General features: G+C 38.0%; 1 protein-coding gene across 10 annotated transcripts in view; it reads left to right on the forward strand.

Moving 5' to 3' along the window:
- The window catches only part of NRG3 (neuregulin 3), a 1050974-nt gene that overhangs the window by 1007013 nt on the left and 26894 nt on the right, over nucleotides 1-17067 (forward strand). For all 10 annotated transcript variants that reach the window (XM_019444764.2, XM_019444770.2, XM_019444765.2 and 7 more), the window contains exons 5-6: nucleotides 6148-6250; nucleotides 12895-13021. In XM_019444764.2, coding sequence (XP_019300309.2) covers nucleotides 6148-6250; nucleotides 12895-13021 — 230 coding nt within the window. The remainder of the gene's footprint in view (nucleotides 1-6147; nucleotides 6251-12894; nucleotides 13022-17067) is intronic.

Below are 17067 nucleotides of genomic sequence, written 5' to 3' on the forward strand. Positions count from 1 at the left end.
TTAAACTCAGAATTGATTTTGTGCATTTCCCCAGGCAATATTTGACTAGCTTCAAATAAGAACAAAAACAGTACATAGATTTTATGTGGAAATCATTCAGTTTGTAGACAGTCTGATTTTTTTTTTTGTTTTAACGGGTATAATTATCCATCATTTCCATAATTCTTTTTATTGGCAGAGGCAGGGTGGGGTAGCTCATCATATACAAGTCATGCTTATTCCATTACAGTCATCAACTCACAACAATTAAAGGAGGTGAAATTCTCTATAGTTGGTACAATTACTTATTTGTTTCCAAGTTCAATTGGAAAATTTAATGAGCTTATAAACGTGGGGATGGAAAGGATGACATTCTTTAAGATGGCAGTATGCCCAAACAAGGTCTCAGTGACACATTTTTTTATTTCTTTAATTTGAATTTTTCCAAATTAAAAATGTCAACTAAGGTTTGCCAGGGCCACAAAATTGACCCTCTCCATTTATTCAGAAATTATATTTAATTTCTGATTTTGATACTTCAGTCTGAATAAAATGGAAATAGAGCCTAAGACCAGAGCGAAGAGGGGATCATTCTTCTAAATCATTGTTTCCTAGTACACTTCTGCAGGAAAAAGGACTAAAAAATGTACATCTATATTTAAAGGGAGGATATAGTGTATGGTCTCAGGAAAGAAAAAGAAAAAGAAGAAAGAAAGTAAGTCCTCGAAATCAGACTCTGTGTATATAGGCTTTCATCCAGGTCTGGTGTGTCTGATATCCATTTGCCTAATTAAAGATGAATTACTGCAATTGACTTTGCTGTTAGAGGAACATTACAAGTCATGGGCTCATTTCATCTGGCTCTGGAAGCTTCTGGGTCATTTTGGAAGAACCCCAGAAAGTCATGGTATGGGGAATTCAGCCTAGTTTTCTGGCTGTGAATTGGCATCAGCACTGAGTGAAGCTAGGCCAGAACATAAAACCAGGCAGTGCACCAGTATAGGCAGGGGGTGTGGTGAGAACAATACTCAAATCCAACATACAGAGTGTCTTCCTGGAGCCTGACCAGACAACCTGAAAACCACCCAAAATGCCAGGGACTGGCAAATAGATGGTATGGAAAAGAAAATGAACCAATAAGAGTATCTACATGTCAGTACATCATGCTACAGTATTTTCTGAGGCCTTGGAATGCATGGCTTCACCATTTTTCCTTATGGTACTTTGCCCTCTGGAAAGGACTTTGTGAGTCTAGAGTCACCGTGAGAAGGCCAGGTTTGAATGGGGAGCCCCACTGAAAGGAGCCAGGTATAGATTTCAGGAATGCATAGTGTCAGTTACTGGTGGTCAATTTAGGGAAGGAGGATGTGTGGGAAGGCTGAGAGGACATGGTGTGGATAAAGGAGAAGTAGTAAACTTGAAAAGCATCCCCAGGTGACAGTTGATGTATCAGTTGATGCACAGCTGAAAGCAGAAAATCCCTATAAAGACAGAAATATCTACTTATTCACTAGACAATAAGTCTTGTGGTATCAACTGTGTAAGAAGCACTGCACTAGGTGATGGGGAAATAGCAGTGAATCAAACAAATAGGTCAACAAAAACATGGTCCCTTGAACCAATGAAGCTTAAAGTACAGTGCAAGAGTTTTTGAGCCAATGACACAAAATTTGAGACCAAAAAGGTAAGTAGACATTTAAAGGAGAAATACAAGAATAATATTAAGGAGGGAGAAAGAGAATATTACATATCAAGACTCTAAAAAGTTGAATGTTAGGCATGGTAGAAGAAAGAGACTAGGTAGTATGGGTGGACAACATTGTATCAGTCATACATATCTTTTGATATTATGTACACACTTATATATTCTCTGTATTCTTTTGTCCCTCAGGATTAATATTTTGCTATTGTACTTGACATAAAAGAAACACTTATTTAAAATTTATCATTTGCTACGTTTTGACATAAATATTCGTCATGAAAACCTTATCCTTGAGACAATGAACATATCTATAACTCTCCAAAGTTTCTTCATATCACTTTGTAGTCTCTTTCCTCCACTCCTCCCTACTCCTGACTCCAGGTGTACAGTTACATGCTTTCTGCTACTACGTGTTAGTTTAAAATTTCCAGAGTTTTATATAACTGCAGTAACACAACATGCACCTTTTTCTTGTCTGACTTATTGCACTCAACCTAGTTATTCTGAGATTCAGGTATAGAATTTCTTATATCACTAACCCATTCCTTTTTATTGCTAAGTAAGATTCCCTTATATGGCTATACCACAGTTTTTTTTTTATTATTTTCCTTGTAGTGGGCCTTTGGATTATTCCAGATTTTTTTTTTTTTTTTTTTTTGCTATTGCAAATAAAGCCACTATGAATTCTTATGTACATAATGAACATATGCTTTCATTAGTCTTGGGTAAATACCCAAGAATGGAATGGCTGTGTCATAAGGTAGATATGTGTTTAACTTTATATGAAACTATTTTTTTGGTGGTTATACCATTTTTCATTTCTACCAGAAGTACACGAGAATAGAAATAGTTCACACCCTTGGTATGGCCAGCCTTTAATATTAGTCATTCTATTAGTGATGCCTTATATCTCATTATAGTTCATTTTTCAATTCTATAATGACTAATGATGTTAGGTGTCTTTTTTATGTATTTACCATCTATATATCTTTGAAGAAGTGTTCATTCAAATATTTTGTCTATTCTTAAATTGTGTTGTTTGTCTTCTTCTTATTGAACAATAAGAGATCCTTACATATTATAGACACAACTCTATTGTTGAGTACATATTTTGCAGAGTTTTTTTTTTCCCAGAATTTCCCTGTTTTTTTTTCCTTTCATTTTCATTTTTTTCCTTTTCATAATGGTCTTGAAGATTAAAGATTGTGAATTTGGACATAGTTCATTTTATTGATTTAAAAATTTTTATAGCTCCTATCTTTTGTGTTATAGTTAAGAAATCTTTGTCAAACCCATGATTACTAAGATTTTCTTGTACATTTTCTTCTAAAAGTATCATAGTATGAAATATTATATTAAGGTCTGTTTTTCATCATGAATTTATATTTGAAGAAGCTATGAAGTCAGGGTCAAGGTTCATTTTAGTGGCTATGGGTATACTATTATGACAATATCATTTTTTGAAAATATCCTTTCCCATTGAATGCCTTGGCATCTATATCAAAAATCAACTGGCCACAAATGTTCGCATACATTTCTGGACTCTTGTTTGTTCCATTGATTTATCTGTCTATAAATAGGCCAACACTATATTGCCCTGATTACTATAGCTTTATAAAATGTCTTGGGATAAAGTAGTTTGGCACCTTCAGTGTTCTCTTGGTTATATATTAAAAAAATTGTTTTGGCTACTCTAGATCTTTTGTATTTCCATAGAACATTTAGAATCATCTTATTGGTTTTTACAACAGCAAAATGCCTCCTGAGATTTTAAATAGAATTTCACTCAATCTATCCATCAAATTGAGAAGGATTGACATTTTAATAATATCGAGTCTTTTAACTCATGACCATGTTTTTATCTTTCCATTGATTTCGGTTTTAAATTATTTCAATAACATAATGGCAAATTTCAGTGTATAGACCTTGTGTATCTTTTGTCAGATTTATCTCTGTGTACTTTATATATTTTTGATGCTTCTGTAAATGATACTTTAATTTCAATTTCTGATTATTTGTGGCTTTTAAATGGGCATACATTTAATTTTTATTGTTTATCCTGCAACTTTGTATCCTGTAAGTTTGCTAAGCTTACTTATTAGTTACACTAGCTCTTTGTAGATTCCATAAGCTTTTCTGCATAGATGATCATGTTGTCTGAGAACAAAGATCATGTTCCTTCTACTTTCCCAAACTGAATGACTTTAATTTCTATTTTTGCCTAATTCCATTAACTAAACCTCCAGTACAATGTTGAATAGAAATAGTAAGAGTGGATATTTTTGCTGTACCTTCCCCTGATCTTAGCAGAAAAGCATTCAGTCTATTACAATTAGGTATAGATGCTGTATAGATACTCTTCATCAGGGTGAAGAAGTTCCTTTCTAAGTTTTTGAGAGTTTTAATAAGAAATAAATGTTAGATTTTGTTAAGTAATTTTCCCCTGTATTCTGATAATTAAACAATTTTTTTTCTTGACTGTTAAAATTGTGAACACATTGATCGATTTTACAATATTAAACCAACCTTATATTCCTTGTATAAACCCCACTTGGTCACAGTGTATTACTTTTAACATCTTATTGGATTTTATTTTCTAAAATTTGTTAAGAATTTTTGCATATCAATGTAGGATATATGTCAATAAGTTACTTTCTTTTTATGTCTTTGGTTTTGGTATAAAGATAATGCTGGTATCACAGAAACAATTGTAATGTTTTCCCTTTCCTTCAATTTTAAGTGATGAGAAGACCCCGGGATGAGAGAAGAGAGTGGGATCCAAGGAATCAGTCTTTAACAAAAAATATAGTACTTTTTAAAATTAAGTCATTCTCTCTCAGGGTGCATGAGAAACACCTGAAACTTTCATTTAAGTAAAGATTTTCATTTAGAAGGTCCAATATGGATACCATACCATGTTGGCATTAACAACAACAAAGAAATCTCCCTTGTTCTTACATGGTTGATCCGTGTTCCAAAGATTTTTAGTTATTCAGTGGTTCTCAAATATGTTTCACAGGCCAGCGTCAGAATCACGTTGGAACTTTTAAGAAACTACAAATGTTCCGTCCCCAGTTCATACCTGCTAAATCAGTAACTCTGGGAGAGAAAGTAGGTGGCCATCTGTCCTTCAGTAGCTCTCAAGGGGACTCCAATATATAGTAAAGTTTGAGAGGTACCGCACTATGTAAAGAAACAAAAGGAATAGATACAGATGCACTTAATTTTGTATATTTTGTGTTATAAATAGAGATGATTTATACTATGCTGACTTCCTTTTCTTTATATGTATGGAAAATCTGAAAGTGAGAGAAGGGAGAGTAAGTCAAATGTTTGAAGAGTATGCTGAAGTTATGGGTAATCAGGAAAATGCAGAAGCAGGATGATGCGATCGTTAGTCACTATCAGCTATCTACTTAAGCAATGCTCTTGTCAACTGTATTAATGTCCTTCTTCCCAACTGTACAATCTTCTCTCCCAATTCTGAGCTGCTCAAGGGAGAGGTATGAAGAAGGCAGTTTCTTGGATTTGTATGCAGTTATTTTGCCAAATGGGTAAAAGGGAAGAAAAAAGAGATATAGTAGCTGGGCATATTTGCAAGAGAGTGAATGACTGTAATCATGGATCATAGTCTCTATGCCGTATAAAGAAAGAAAATGAAGACAAGAGGAGGATAATTAACAGAAAGTTCTGAGATCTATAGATAAAAAGGTCTGATGAGCTGGAAGATCTGTTTCAGTAGACGTATTTCAGAAATGATCTGGGATTGTAAATGGTAATGGCTAAAAAGTAGCATGCTTATATTTGAATTCTTGTGTGTGTGTGTGTGTGTGTGTGTGTGTGTGTGTGTGCATGTGTGTGTGATAAGAAGCTATCAGATATGACCTTGGTAATAGAGGTTGAGATTACTGTGCCAGATCATTGGTATTGAGGAAGTCAAGAATTGGGTGAATAAATATTCACATACATATTGAAGTTGTCTGTCATTAGTGATGTGAATCATAGTAGTGAATGGATGAATGGGAGACAGACAGAGAAGGACCAAATCAGAAAATACAGTGGCATCAGTATCACATAAAATAAATTGGAAGCCATCACTGACACAGGAAAATTCTGATGGACACATATTTGTTTCTCTAGAAGATTATTTTAGGCTCCACTATAATTTCAAAAATGTATGTCCCAGTATGGGCTAAATTTGTAGAATGTCTCTTCATAATAAGATTCATAGTTATGATATCTGTACTTGATCAAAAATATACATGCATATTCAAAAAATAACCAGCTAGCCTGTAGACAATTGCAAAGAAATTGAATCATAATAACTTCCTTATGTTTTTCTATTCATGACAGGGACAAAAACGTTTGCTCTGAAAAGCTCCTACCAACTCAGAAGTACAAGGATGAAAATTATCTCTGCCGTACCCTGCTAACATCCATTCTAATTCTGTTTTTCAAATTCACAGAGAGTGAAGAAGTTTATCAAAGGCAGGTGCTGTCAATTTCATGTATCATCTTTGGAATTGTCATCGTGGGCATGTTCTGCGCAGCATTCTACTTCAAAAGCAAGTAAGACCATTTCTCTCAAGTGTTAAAAGGTTACGTCTCAGAGAAAGTACTTTGTCTTTCTTTAACTTCACAGTCTCTGCTCCAGGCAGAGGCATCTTGTGCAAATGGGCCCATCAAACATCTATAAATGACTTAGAGTCTTTTACAGACTGTGGGGAAAATATGCAGCATGTGCATACATGCATGTGTGTGGTTTGTCTTTGGTGCATATAGCAATTATTCCTTTCTGTGATCATGAACATTCTGTGTTCTTTGCATTTTTTGATGGTCTGTCAGAAGTAAAGGCTTGGTGTCTTCCTGCCACTAAGGGGTTAACACTTCTGAACAGAGAACTCACTGGTGTAGACCTAAATATTATCAACAAATATCTGTCCTTTACTGCAAAAATACTCCACACTTTCCTTTCATAGTATTTTTACCTGATACCCATAAAGATTTCAGCCAAATGTGAAGTATGAATACTGTAAGATCTACCTTGGTTCACTAGTTGGTAAGCATATCTCAAATATGCCCTATACTTCCCCTGTTAAGAAACTAAAATTTCTGGGGCACCTACCTGCTCAGTTAGAAGACCATGTGGCTCTTCATCACAAGGTGGTGTGTTCAAGCCCTACATTTGGTGCTAAGATTAGTTAAGTCAATAAATACATAAACTTAAAAAAAAAAAGAAACCAAAACTTCTGCTTAAGGTGCTTATTTTCTTATTTTTGACTAATAACATATAATAAAATATATACATGCCTAAATAGGCATACAAATATATTTATTCCGGGGGCGCCTGGACGGCTCAGTCGGTTAAGCGTCTAACTTCGGCTCAGGTCATGATCTCACAGCTGGTGAGTTTGAGTCCTGTGTCGGGCTCTCTCTCAAAAATAAACATTAAAAAAATTGAAAATATATATATTTATTCCAAACGAACTTTGATAAAGGTATTTTATTTATGGAAATTTTATTTAAGTCATGCAAGCCTTAAGAAGTTGGCACAGATTCTGTTCCTACAGCTTGTCTGAAATGCAAGCCAATGTGTAATTGCTTTTCATTGGACCTATATTTGTCTGCCCATTTGCTCTTCTAAAAATGGATCCATTTCCAGATATAGTCTCTGACACCTGTCTGCATGTTGTATATGTTGATCTTTAAAAAGAACAGAAATTATGATTTTTAAAAATAATAGAAACTCGGGTATGAATCCGTAGTTAGTAACTATTATTTTTTAATAAACTATTTCAGAATAGGCTTAGATTTTTAGAATTACTGTGAAACTAGGACAGGCAGATCCTACATATCCCAGACCCAGTTTCCCCTAATATTAATGTCTTAATGTTGCATTGGTCACAATTAATGAAATAGTATTGATACTATATTACTAACTGAAGTTCATACTTTCAGATTTCCTTAGTTTTTACTTAATGTGCTTTGTTCCAGGCCCCCATCCAGGATACCATATTTAATTGTCACATCTCCTAGGCAACTCTTGGCTGTGACAGTTATTAGTGTTCATTTTTGAGAACTTACTCTTTGTCAGGGACACTGGGCTTTTCATGTATTATCTCCCAATTCTCACAACAATTCAAATTGTTCATTATTGCTGCATTGTTCAAATAATAACAGAATTTAATTTTAAAATATTAATTTGTCAAAGCCACACAGTAGGAAATTACAGATGGGGTCTTTGCATTTCTGCAGTTCTAGGTGAAATTGTATGCTCTAAGCCACTCTACCACATTGGGCCCCACAGTCCTCCCACTAGATGGTGGAAGGTGAAACTGCTAAGGGTGAATCAGGAATGTCATGCCCTGGTGCAGCCCATCATGCTTTATGTTCTCTAGGGAGCTTACATGGTGTTTGGTCAGGATTTTAACATGTGTTCACTCAGACCTGTATTCAAGTCATCAGGCTGCCACTTGCTTGTTATATATTATTGGGCAAATTGCATCTAGTCCCTTAGCCTCAGGTTCCTTGTTTTGGTAAAATATGGCCAAAAATAATATTTACCTTGTAGAATCTGTCAGGGATTCACGGGATAACACCACAAGGAGCACAGCACAGTGTTCAAAAGAGTAAGTGCTCAGTGAAGGCTTGCTATTGTTAACACCTGCAGTTTCCCACACTGGAACTTAGAGGCTGGGTAACTACAAAATGAAGAGTAGGCAGTGGCCCAAGACAGGTAATCACACTCAGCAGGGCGTTAGATAGAAGGGTCTCCTCGAAAGTGCTGCGCAGGGGAAGGAAGTTGTGTATTTAACAATAAGCAAATTGCCATCAAGTGGTAGTTAATCACTTATTTTTATGATTTGTATCTGCAACACATTTAGACAAAAAAAACTGATGATAGTCACAAGAACGGAGAGCAGCTGGGTAACGAGGGGACCTCCATCTTCATGGCTGTCATGTCAATCTCTCCCTCTTTAGGCAGCACGTGGGCTCTGACACGAACACCTCCTCCCGGAGCTCCGAGCAGGTGTCAGGGTTTAATGGAAACACTGTTCAACATCATTCATTATGGGGGACTCAGAGAACTGGCCCAGTGGAGGAACACTAATTAGAATGTTGTCTTCCTGCCTGCCCAGCTGGGACACATTTTTTATTAAAAATTAAATAAATAAGAAACTGTGAGAATAATAAAGTAATAATAAGAATTGAAGCCTTTTCCAAGTGGAGTTATATTTCTCATTAGAGACCTAGACTGGATTTCCTTCTAGCACAATTTCCAGGCAGGGTCTGCCTTTATTTTTCTTTGCCTGAGAGGAATACTATACCTCACACCAAGCATCTAATCTATATAGCTGAAAGCAATGTAAATTTTTATAACACATTGGCACATGTTTCTTTGCACTCATTCCTGAAATTCTAATTCTCATCCCTAGATCTTGGAGATAACAACACAGACAGACTCTACTCAAAATTTTCTTACTTTCACACATACAGTAACTTTGTTGACATGTGTGTCATTTGTTTGACTTCATCTGGGACATGCCAAGTCTTCTATGATTTTATGATCTCTCCATCATTGGTTTCTAAATAAATTCACTTAAACCAGCTTTCTATATACTGGGATATACAGGTCCCAGCCAGATAAAGTCAAGAGTTACCCAAAAGCTCACATTCTCTTGGTCATTGATGTTTTAGCTCCCATAATCTCTCAGATCCCACCACTCTGGTCCTTTGTCCATTGTCTTGTGAACCCTTGGTTTGGCATGACCTCGCCACATGGAATATTACAGCAAATTGTTAGCGGATGAAAGCTTGAAGGCGGTTAACATCATGAGGTCAAAGTGATGAACACCTTGGATTTAGAGGATTTTCTGAGTTAATTGAACCGCAACGACTCTAAAGGACATAATGAAAGAAATTCTCTTCTCATCACACCTAATAAGTCCATATATTCCCATAAGTGATTAATGGAACTATTAGTTGACCTATTCAACTAACAGCCAGCCCTATCTGGCTGATAGGGCTCACATGGTAACTATAAATTCTTCTAGGTTTCTTTTTATGTTCAACTCATATGGGTAAGAAGAGTGAGGCTGCCTGTAGGAGTCCTTAGTACACTTTGGAAGTACAAAACACAATTTAACTCGAAAGAACAGAATTGGGATAGGAGAGGAGATGTTCCAGCAGACAGAAACTGAGACAAAGAATGATAACAACTGAGAAACACAGAAGGAAAAAAGAGAACCAGTGCTCCCAGTAAAACCCAGCCCTAACTGTAGGTTATTGCCCTCTGAGGTCAAAGATTTTACCAACAAGGGAAGCCCATTAAGGACAGGCAGTGGATGCTCTGATATGCAGCTTCGATTCTCTTCGGCAGTGAAGATCTTTGTCCTCCAGTTGCTAAAACAAATATAATCAAAGTTGCCTTGCTCTGACCCGAGAGAGCCCACCTCCAATGACAGGCCAGTGTAAGGCTCTGAAGGCCTAGACCTTTGCCCCAATTTGGGGTACAAGGCCATGCCAATTTCAGACCCTCTCCCCCCTCCCTCCCCCCTGCCATGGGATTTGCTGAGCTCTTCACGGAGACTGCATTATGTTCCAATCTCTCCCTCGGCCCAGTCCTGCATCCCTCCTTTTGCTTCCACAGGTGTGGATCCAAAGAGCCCCCCCCCCCCAATAAAAATCCTACATGCTATCTCCATCTCAGTGCCTGCTTCCCTGGGAGCCCATTCTGCAACATTACAAACAATGCCTAGACTTGTGATACCTGACATTCCACAACTTACATCTCATTGCTGAATGAACTGGACCAGAGAAACTTAAAACTCAATGAACTATAAAATGTTAACACTGACATTGTTAGGCTAGCAGGGTCCCAGTGTGCAATGCCCAAATCTTGTCTTTCCCAGAGCACTGACTCTTGTGAAGAGAGCTAATGGAATTGTGATTAGACGCTTCTCATCTCCCAGTTCCCATTTGTTGGGTGAAGGAGGAAAGAGCAGAAATATGTGTGTTTAGGGCAGAGTAGGGATGATGGAGAAGGAAGCCAGTTCAGAAAGGAAAGAAAGTCTGTGTGTCCTGGAATATTAGTGAGTCAAGAGTGAATGAGTGAGAAGCCAGTACAGAAAAGCAAATTATAAAAGGATTTAGGAAATTGCAGTCAGATATTTTTATAAGGAAAATTCCTTTTCAAGTTGGCGTTTCCCAGACACTGAATTATAGAATTACTGAAAAGATTGTTAATGTTTCTACTATTTCATCCTTAGGAGAGTAACTGAGTCCTTCCTCTGTGCCAAGCCCCCTTTTACTGCCTCACCAATGATTTACTTAGGTAGAATCACCTGATCTGTTTCCTTCATCAATGAATCCCTGGTGGGATTTTGTGGCTATAACATGCTTCATAAAATGCTGATATGATACATTTATTTTGAACAATAGGCTACAGATTAGCTGTCAGGAAATAGGTAGATTGTTACAACTAGATTAAAGCAACTAGAAGTACTGGAGAAAAAAGTCCCGCAAACAATTGAAAATAAAAAAGAAAGATTTAAACAAACAGAGCTACATCACACTGGTGTTGTAAATTCAGAAGAGTTAATGATGCTCAGAGCCTCCAATTCGGGTAGCCAATACTGTCAACTTGCTTGTGAGTGACGCAATTAATACAATCCTTTCTTTTATCTTTGAGTCAGTGTTCTAATTCCCCTGTAGGATCTGTCCATCCAACTAAGCTTGCTAAATATGAGAAGGGGAGCAGATCAGCACTTTACAGGTGTTCTCACATTTAGTTTCCACAGTGTCCGTGGAAGTTGACTTTTACAACTGCATGCACAGATGAGGGAACCAAGGCTCAGAGAAGTTTAGGGAAACAGTCAGTTTGATTTAGGAAATCAAAGCAAAAGTGGTGGGTGGCAGAGGGTCCCACCCCTGGGACAGCCAAGGTGGGGGGTCCCACCCCTCTGGCAGCCAAGCCCATTCTCTGTAGAGTGCTGCCTTCCAGGACAAGCTCACTGCAGGAGACAGTGCTCACACTCCACCAAAGGCTCTATCCTTCTCAGGGATCTTGGGAAGAGGAAAAAGTTCGGGGTGGGAGAGGGGATGATTCTGCAAAGTGTTTGTGTGTGTGTGTGTGTGTGTGTGTGTGTGTGTGTGTGTGTTGTGGATACTGAGTCTTCTGCTGATAGATAGTTGCTGTAAAGCCCTTGGAAGAGAGCAGCTAACAAGGCAGGAAATTGCTGCATCCTTCTGATGCAGCCACTGCCTGACTTAAACAACAGTCACCCCACATATGCAGGCAGGAGTACCTCACTCAGAGTCCAGAGATCGAGAGCAATCTCAGCCTTCCCACTGAGAAGCTGTGGGACCATGGCAAATGGTTTGACAGTCCCAAGTGGTGGTTGAGGTTACACAGTATGCAACCAGCTGGGCTGGACTCACATCCAGCTCCAACACTTACTAGCGATATGACTCTGGGAAAATGATTTCACTTCTCTGTGCCTCAGTTTTCTCATCTGTTGAATGAGTATAGGTTCCTGCCTCATCACACAGAATTACTATGAAGAGTAAGTGGGTTCATACACGGAAAGCACTTAAAATGATGCGTGGCACATAGTAGGTGGTCTTTCAAGAGTTAACTATTTTTGCTGTGATTTACCAGCTGGAAATAAAAATCTTCACATTTGGGACTAATGGTAACAATAAATGAGCTGTTTCTGAACTGCAAGAGAAAACACACACAATACAGTATATAAGTAAGCTATGCAATTAAGCTATGTATGCTTATAAATGTAAATATAACAAATATAAATGTAACTCTGCAAGTATGTTATATGTGGCTGGTAGCTCTAAGCTTCAAATTTTTCCCCTAGTTACTTCTTCAGAGCATTTCTAATTCTTTACAGCTGAGCACCAAGGGTTAGGGACCTCTGCATCCATGCGGCCCAGAAAAATTCATTATGCTTATCCCAGCCTTTGGAGTGCTATTGGGTGTGAATCTCCGGGTGTTTATGGATAATACCAGTTTCTTTCCAGATTAGAAGCTATCTAATGGGGTTGGCGTGTTGAAAATGAAGGAAGGCTTTCCTTTATTAACTGAGTTCATCCAGCTTTAACAAATGACAAACATACATGTTGGGAACAAATGAACCCCCCAAATACAAACAGAATAAATTTGGGTAACTATTTATGCATCTATTTATTTAAACCTGCAGGAAACAAGCTAAACAAATTCAAGAGCAGCTGAAAGAACCACAAAATGGTAAAAACTACAGTCTCAAAGCATCCAGCACAATGGCAAAGTCAGAGAACTTGGTGAAGAATCATGTCCAGCTGCAGAGTGTAAGTTACATGTCTATACATCTGTTCCTACAGCCCGTCTCAGTGTTTACAGTTCAGGGGGGATGGGATGCTTGGGATCAGATGTGTGTGTTCTTTTCGGTATTTGTAGATTTTTCTTTAAGTCACTTTGCAGTTCTGTGTGTGTACATGTCCACGTGTACAGCCTGAAACAGACAAAACTTAAATCTCAGCCCTTGATTATATTCTGCAATATAAATTCATCTCTGAAAGCAAAAAGAGCTCCAGTTGTTTGTTCCATAATGACTTATTACATTCCTACTGTGTCAGAAATTGTGCTGGGCACCAGGGATACAATGCTCCCTACCTTATGGGAACTTATCTGTGGTCAGGGGCACAGACGCCAGAACAGAGGAGGTATGTGGGCTGAGATGGTTGACATTGCAGTAGTTGGAGAGTAGACCAAAGAGAGGGAGGGAGATGGGTGGGTGCAATGTTCATCGTATAGTCAAAGAGCAAAGGACAAGAGACTAGAAAAAAACAGAAAAAGTAAAACCATGGAATCCCAAGAACGTGTAGTATATTCCAGCAACTCAAAGGTAAGGGGTGCAAGAGAGGTCAAAGGTAAGACAGGTGGGAAGTGAGACTTGTATTCCCACAGTCAGTGCTTCCTAATACCAAGGCTTAAATGGATACCAGAATTTGAAATACAAGCTCTTTGAATCTTACATTCTTTCTAATGTTATTATAATCATTTCTGAGATATATTGCAAAACACTTAATTAACGACAAGCACATATCATCTAAGACATACTGAAATATTCCTCTCAGGGTAGCAAATTCTTTGCCCCTGTATAAGATTGCACGTCCAGATTCTGAGACACAAAAAGAACAAAAGCCATGGTATAAACCTAGGATTTGAGTATAATAAGCAATCACCCAGGACACATTCATGCCCCTCCTAATGCATAAATCACTGAGAATTTATACATCATTTGTGATTCTAAAAAATCATTACCCAAAAGTCACCATTATGTTATGCATAACAGATGTACTTAGATGTTTAATGTGGAATTCATAAATCGGAATTGCTTCCCAGCCAAATTTTGTTAAACTTGTAATCATAGTTATGTGGGGACTGTTCTCTGAAACAGAGGGAATGTTTCTGCTAATGATTTTTGAGTATTATCTCACTGCCCTAAAACAAATGCAGGAGCGGAGGCTTTCAAGTCCTTTGCAACTGGACCTGCTGAAGATAAACAAAGCCAGACACTGGTTAAAATAGTAAGGGCAGGTTTTAATCAGGAATAGACTATTGCATTATGAAAGAAGGTCCAGCATGAACTGAACTCAACTTCAGTTTGTACAGAGGTGACTGGTTGTTTCAAAGGGAGAATGAGGGAACGGGGTGGGGAGCAGAAACCGTGGGGTCTTGGCAGAGTCAGGGAAGTGAAACAGTACAGAGATGATCAGTGTGCATGCCAGTTTCGTCTGTTAGCTGGCAGTTAATTGAGCTTAGGATTCTGTACTTTCACAGAGCGGAAGGCCGACATGCTATCCTTCCTAATGATTACGTTTCAAAGATATGGTTTTCAGGTCCCTGAGAAAGAAACTCCCTTAGGAGTTAGTAGGAGATACACACACATCTCAGAATGACAAAGGGCGGTTTACAATTTTAAGTCCTTTTAAGGGAGGTCAGTGGCCTTTCCTCCAGCATTGGCTAGAGCTACCAGCAAATTCTTTTGGAGGCTTTGAGTTTTTGTTTTTGTTTTTGTTTCTTAGGCAGACTTTTTAAGGAAGGTTAGGGCTATTCCAGGGGCAAAGCCTTGAACCTTCAGAGACTATATGAGAGTTTACTCAAGACTTTTGGTGCGGGGATGATTGAGTGAAGTCATTTGTGCTGGGAATCTGCAGTTTTGATAGGCCAAAGTTAAGGCCTAGTAGAAAAGAGGGCTCAGAGGAGCCTGTCTAGAGTTTGGTTGGGAATAGTCTCGGTCAGTCCTGATGGATTTTACAGGGTTGCAGCCAGAGCACACACACAATTTTGTATCCTCTGTTTTCACCAAACAGATGATCAATAGCATTTTCTGTCTGCTTTATGCTCTCCACAAATTCATTTGGGAGCAGCATAATTGTCCACAAAGTGGCCACGTCACAATGTCCTCGTCCTTCCCTCCTTGTAGACATTCGTGTTCTTTCCTGTAGTTTACTATTAAAGGAATATTAAGATAAACTCCTCACTCATATGCTCCACCACCCCTCGTTTGACTGCAACTATTAGGATTAGAATAACAAGAAATTACAAAGTGTAGAGGTTCCAAAACTTAAAAGATCTTTGGGCGCATTGGCTTTTAATTTCTTTTTTTCTCCCTCTTCTCCCTTCTCCAGCCCACCCATATCCACAATTTTGTATGTTGGCACAGGGAAGCAGACCGTGGGCTCAACTGGATCATTCTCACAGGGCCTAAGATAAGATGTGGGAAAGTGTCTTTTTATATTCATCCTGTTTTGGATACAGAGAATATATATAGGACATTTTTTCCCTGAGTTGCAGTGTGGTCAGCTAGGACAATACATTTCAAGGGATCATGAGTTTTAGATTGGGCTGGGAGTGCAGGCAGAGAATAGGTAGGAGAAGGAGGCATTTAAGGACTCTGAAAAAGGAGAGTGAGGTGCATTGAAGAGACACAGGAATGCTAGCCATAGCATTCTACGCTTTGCCAGCTTGGGCCCAAGGGACTGCCTGAGAAGGTCCCTTTAACCAGACTAGCCTAGAATGAATAAGTTGCTTTCCCAAAGGCACATATCAGTTTCAGTGCTAGAAAGTAACATGGGTCACTAGCAGCTTTGTTATACTTTGGTCAACATTTCTTTTGCTAACTTAATAGGAGAAAATGTTTTTTGTTTTTTGGTTTTTTTCTAATTTACATTTAACTATTTGAGAGTATAGTACAATCTCAGTCCATATATTTCTAGTCAAATTTCCAGTTTGATGAATTATGTCCATGCTGATACTCTTGCTCATAATTTTGTTGTAAGAATCAAATAGCAATTTGTAGTTTTTCTTGTCATACGTTATGGGAGAAAACAGTAATGGAGAGTATATATCAATAGTATGTTGAAAAGGAACAGAAACTTTTAAGATTTGCTTTCCTTCAATGTTATGCTCAAGATATACAAGGAGAAGTATACAAGGATATCTATACAGCTGGAGGCCAGGTAACTCTAGTCTTAGAGCAAGCAGTAATCTGATGTGTGGCTCAAAATTTCTGCATGAATAGTAACAAGCAAATGTATTGAGGAAAACTTAATAAAGCAGTTTTTCTTTGTAGTTCCATATTTTTTTCTTCTGGCAAGATCTAGGAGGCAATACCAATGTCGATGTTAAAAACAAACAATGATAAATGAAATAGTGACAATCATAATAGCAAATAACATGTATTGAGTACATACACAGAATAATACTAAATAATAGAGAGACATTGACTCACTTAGTCCCAACAACGACTACTTAATTTACACCCACTATGTGCAGAAGAGGAAAATGGGACTCAAAGCTTAAGAAAGTCCGTCTCTATCAGACATCCAGTGAGTAGCAGAAAGCCCATCTCACATCTTTATAACTCAGTGCTTTAACAGGGGGCAGTGTTGCCCCAGAGAACTTTTGGCAAAGACCGGAAAGACTTTGGGTGTTAAAATGTGAGAAGCATCTCTGAGCAGAGGGCAAAAGTGCTGATAAATATCCCACAATGCCCAGAAAATTATCCTTCCCAAATGTCAAGGGCAGTGAGGAAATCCAGAGTCCAAGGTCCAAGCTGCATGGTGTGTCCATTAGGAAATTCTGAACACCTAGCATAGGAATTCTATGGTTATTTCTACTACACAGAGGGTGGATGGGTTATCCAGGTACACTATAATCCTTGGGGGGAAAATTTCAGAGTAGGACACCATATCAGGCAAATCTGTCTTTATTTTATCTTGAATCCCAAGTTAACTACTTGAAATTCTTTGCAAATTGCAGTGTTTAACAAATGAATAGTCTGCGTCTGGCATTCCCTTAAGTTCATTAAACATTCATGGGGAAGGGT

This window comes from Panthera pardus, unplaced genomic scaffold, assembly GCF_024362965.1.
Source record: "Panthera pardus isolate Hobbes unplaced genomic scaffold, ASM2436296v1 HiC_scaffold_22, whole genome shotgun sequence".
NCBI lineage: Eukaryota > Metazoa > Chordata > Mammalia > Carnivora > Felidae > Panthera > Panthera pardus.